Source organism: Hibiscus syriacus, unplaced genomic scaffold, assembly GCF_006381635.1.
Source record: "Hibiscus syriacus cultivar Baekdansim isolate YM2019G1 unplaced genomic scaffold, ASM638163v2 tig00110458_pilon, whole genome shotgun sequence".
NCBI classification, from domain to species: Eukaryota; Viridiplantae; Streptophyta; class Magnoliopsida; order Malvales; family Malvaceae; genus Hibiscus; species Hibiscus syriacus.
Genome location: NW_024062745.1, coordinates 3,117,475 through 3,122,307, shown reverse-complemented (window position 1 = coordinate 3,122,307; position 4,833 = coordinate 3,117,475). Strand labels below are relative to the sequence as shown.

At 34.0% G+C, this 4,833-nt stretch overlaps 1 protein-coding gene across 1 annotated transcript; it reads right to left on the bottom strand.

The window, feature by feature from the left end:
- Positions 1 to 1,328: 1,328 nt before the first annotated feature.
- Positions 1,329 to 3,045, bottom strand: LOC120126598 (tabersonine 6,7-epoxidase-like). The gene is made up of 2 exons (XM_039144759.1): positions 2,078 to 3,045; positions 1,329 to 1,960 (listed from the first exon to the last, which is right to left on the bottom strand). The coding sequence occupies exons 1-2, from the start codon at positions 2,979 to 2,981 to the stop codon at positions 1,344 to 1,346; spliced, it is 1,521 nt and encodes a 506-aa protein (XP_039000690.1). The 5' UTR covers positions 2,982 to 3,045; the 3' UTR covers positions 1,329 to 1,343.
- Positions 3,046 to 4,833: the final 1,788 nt, after the last annotated feature.

Here is a 4,833-nt window from a genome sequence, read left to right as displayed (position 1 = left end):
GGGTAAAGTATAGTAACGGTCACTGAACTTTTCTAAAGCTTTCATTTAAGTCACCCAACTTTTAAAACTTGCAATACAGTCCCCCAACTTTTAAAACTTGCAATACAGTCCCCAACATTTAGTCCATTTGCAATATGGTCCCCCAATAGTTACGTCGGGGACCATATTGCAAATGGACTAAATATTGAGGGATCATATTGCAAACAGACTAAATGTTGGGGGATTATATTGCAAGTTTTAAAAGTTAGAGGACTTAAATTAAGCTTTAGAAAAGTTCAGTGACCATTACTATATTTTACCCTAAGTTTTATTTGTAATCAAGTATTTATTATATAAATATATATTAAGAATTAATGTTAGAAGTTTGAATCATGTCGCACACAATTATAAATTCTCTTATATTTTTAATTTTTCATATTACTGAAAATTTTCATCTTTTAACTTATTATAGTTTGTCCTTATAATTTTATTTATTTTTATTTTATAACCGTTTATACTCATTGTTATCTCCGGAAATATTTTTTCGGATAAACATATATTTATTAATATCATAAGTATACGACGGATATAAATAAAATTTTAGAGTGAACACTATCATTAAAATAAACAACTAAAAAAATAAAATTCATGCTCACCTGAAAAATACATTGTACTGATAATATCAACTGAACAAGAATAATAAGGATCTGGAATTGTAAACTGGTCGTGTTTCATTCTTACCGTTAAACCGGGTACACATGTTATGTCCAAGTTTTCATACTTCCTTCTGTTGGGAAGCTTTCAATTAAAGTGTCCAATTATCAAGGAAAAATATAAGATTTTACGTTACGAAATGAATTTATAAGTATTTAAAGATTAAATTTATTCATATAAATAAAATGAGACGAAAAATATGAACCTCGTTAAAAATCTCCTTAAACTTAAATAGAGTAAAAAGAGTCCATCATGAAAGTGTCGACAAAGAGGAGCAATGAAACGACTATCAGCGCAAGCAAAACAGAATAACTCGCTTGGCCACACGCATAACAAACAAAGGAACGCCAAAAAGATACAATATGCACATCACCTTACTAACAAACAGACAGAACCCAAACAACTCCTTAGCCGGTGTCTTCAGCCGGACTAAGCATATCCACCAAAATGCAAACAAACCAAGAAGAGCCTTCGACCCAATACCTTCAGCTAGAGCAGAGAAATAAATCATCAATAAAGTTAATAAAATTTTAAATTATATGAAATTTTTAAAGAAACGATCATCCTGTTAGTCCATTGATCCATCCATGCCGGTTGCTGCTCAACATTAGCTGATGCAAGTGATATGCTTGGAATAAAATTATTAATCATCATACACATGTTTTATGAATGCTTGGAATTAAAATTAAATCATCTTTTCTTTTGGCAGACACACCAAAAGCTTCAGCCATATCTAAATCTTCATGTCCCATTTCATTAGGAAGCTTCCAGTCAAAGTGGTAAAGCAATTTAGCCAAAGGCAACTCGATGTTAGGAAGTGCATACAATATGCCTGGACAAACTCTCCTTCCGGCACCAAATGGAATGAACTCCAAATTGGCTCCTTTGTAATCACTCGAACTATTCAAGAATCTCTCGGGATAAAACCGCTCCGGTTCGGTCCAATAGTTCGGATCTCTTGCTATAGCCCATGCGTTGACGATGACCCTTGTCTTTGCAGGTATTCGATATCCATTAATTTCACACTCCTCTCTATTTTCTCTTGGAATTAACAGAGGGAACGAAGGGTGTAACCTCAAGGTTTCTTTGATTACAAATGTCAAATATTTTAGTTCTTGAATACTTGCTTCATCCACGTCTCCTTTTTCATTACAGACATTTCTTACCTCATTTTGTGCCTTTTTTAGTACCCTCGGATTCTTCATCATTTCCGACATGGCCCAGTCGACGATCGTTGATGATGTCTCACTCCCCCCAATGAAAACATCCTGAGAGATCATGAGCCAATGTTAATTTATGTTAGAGTTCGATTCGAATTCAATATGACACATTAATTAAGAGATGATTAGAGAAAATAAGAAATTCAAAAAACCAGACATACTACCCCAAATGATTGCTTTGATGTCTTTGTCAGACAGGGGAAGTTCGAGCTCACCAAGTTGCTGAATCTTTAAAAGAACAGTAACCATGTCTTCCTTGGCTTCTTCTCCTTGATCACCTCTCTCCAGTCTCTCCCTATGTTCATCGATGATGCCTTGAAGTATCGCATCGCTCTTCTTAAACAAAGTCTCAAGCTTTTTGCTCATTCCACTCATCAATCGGAGCACTTTGGAAGAAGGGTACATGTCCGCAATACTAAAACCAGAAGCCAGTTTTACTATTTCATCAACAACAGATGAGTACAAGTTCTTATCGTTGTACTGACTACCAAATGCTACTCTCGATGTGATCCCATACGTCAAGCCAAATACTTTCTTACTAAGATTGATCTGCGACCCTTCATTTGCTGATATGTATCTAACCAGATTCGAGACTTGTTCTTGTCTGATTGATTCAAATGACTTGACTCTTTTCGCTGTCAAAAGCTCTAAAGTACAAATCTTTCGTACTTGTCTCCAGTAATTACCGTAGGGTGCCATGGCAATGTCCCTGTAACCATAAGTAATCGTGTTTATGGCGATCACGAAAGGTCGTTCGGAAAAGATAGTACCATGTGTTATCAAGACTTCCTTGGCGATTTCCGGCGAAGAAACGACGATGTTGGAGGTTTCTCCGAGCTGAAGGTGCATCAGTGGTCCATGTTGATCGGCGAGGCCTTTCAAGATGCGATGAGGGAGTGAGCCAACTAGCTGATGCAGGTTTCCGATCAAGGGTAATTTCCATGGCCCTGGTGGCAGCTGCTTGATGTTCGACTCCATGGTTTTCATCTTCTTCAAGATCTTAACTACTACTGACAAGAAAAGAAAGGAAGCAAACAAGGTTAACAAGTAGTGAAACTGAAGCTCCATTGTTAATGGGGAGTAGCACTCAATGACTAAGGAGAAACTGGATTTAGAGATCGAAATCGGATCCAATTTTTGTTGTATAAAGTCAACGGAAAAAGGATCCAACTTTAAAAAAAAATGCTCCCTCATACGTGTTTTCTTTGATTCTTTCTTTATAGGTTAAAATATTATTTTCCAGAGTAAGCAGGAGCCTGCCGTGTTTGAACAAACTGGTGTGATTCATAATGTTTTGAAATTTTATACTAATAAAGAAGAACAATAATTTATAATGTGACGTAAGAACCGAAATTTCTGCTATTTTAACATTAATTTCTGGATTTCATGGGGCCAAGAATCATGAATTTCATACATTTTTATATCATACTATAGGTATAATATTATGCGAATTTCGAGATCCTTACTTTCGGTGCTGTTTTTATTATGGCTTCATATGAGTGCTCAAACCAATAACGAATAAGCTTCTAAAGTATTTTTTGATTAATTCCGATACTTAAAGTTATAAATATTATAATTTTAGGTGTTTAAGTTGTCAATGGTGTTAATTTTCTTCATTAAATCACGCGTGTCACAATCTGGTAATTTTAAAAATTTAAGTAAAATGAAAAAATTAAAATTATAGATTTATAAAAAAAATAAAATTTTTGAAATAACCTAAAAGATTTGAAAATCTTCATTTCAACCCCAAAACACACGTCGACCGTAGCCCTTTGTCGTCGATGAAACTCCACCGAACCTCACCTCCCCCGATGACCAAAACTCCTATGAAATCGTGATCGATCGACGACGAATCAATGTTTTATACCCACAAACCCTAGGATGAAAATCGCGATCCCATGCGATTCCGACGACCAATCGAAGACAATTACGGCGACTTATGACTAGGAGGATGAGAGAGACTACATCGACGGTGATGGTTGAGGCCAGAAAGGGTGGTGGTGACAGGTTAAGTTTAGGATTTGGGGATTTTTGGGATTTTTGGGTTTTTTATAATTTAAGAGAAATTAATTTTTTTAATAAATATAATAATATTTTTTTAAAAATAATTTCAAAAATATCATATTGTTACTTGTGTCACTTAACCAAGGAAATTAACAACATTGACGACCCAAGCACCTAAAATGATAATGTTTGTAATGTTAGGTACCAGAATGAGTCAAAAAATACTTTAGCCACCTATTCATAAAAAGCAGTATAATTTGGGCACTTATTGTGATATTAAGCATTTTATGATCCATTTATGTTATTCCAATATTATCTCCGGCTTTGTCCCATTTTCAAATTTGTTCATTATTTCATAATTTAAAAAATAATAATAAAATAAATTTAATCTTAAATTTAATTTCATCAAAAATAGTTTTTTGCTTAAATTTTTGTTATAAAAAATAGATTTATTGATAATGTTTTAGTATTAGATATGAACAAGAAATTTTAAATTCTTCACTTTAAAAGTTTAGAAGCAAATTGTGTATAAATACTAAAGGTCAATTTTTCATTACTTTTTTCTATAAGAGTTTGGGTTTGGGGAGTGAGGCAAGGTGAGGCTGATGAGGGTTTGAGGGAGAGTGTGGATGATTAATGAGCTGAGCAGCTCATGAGTTGTTCGAATTTAATTCGATTAAAATTTGATAAATATTCGATTCGGGTTGAATCAACTCAAATTGAGTTTGATTTGAGAACTTAATGACTTGAGTCGAGCAAAACCCAACTCGGCTCGTTAAATTTACGAACTTACAAACGACTTGTTAATTTTTATATAATTTTTAGTAGTTTGGTGATTGCAAGCAACAATGAATGGAATGAATAAATATTGGTTTTCTTATTTTTAGGATTAATTATGTATCGTTGAACTTCTTTT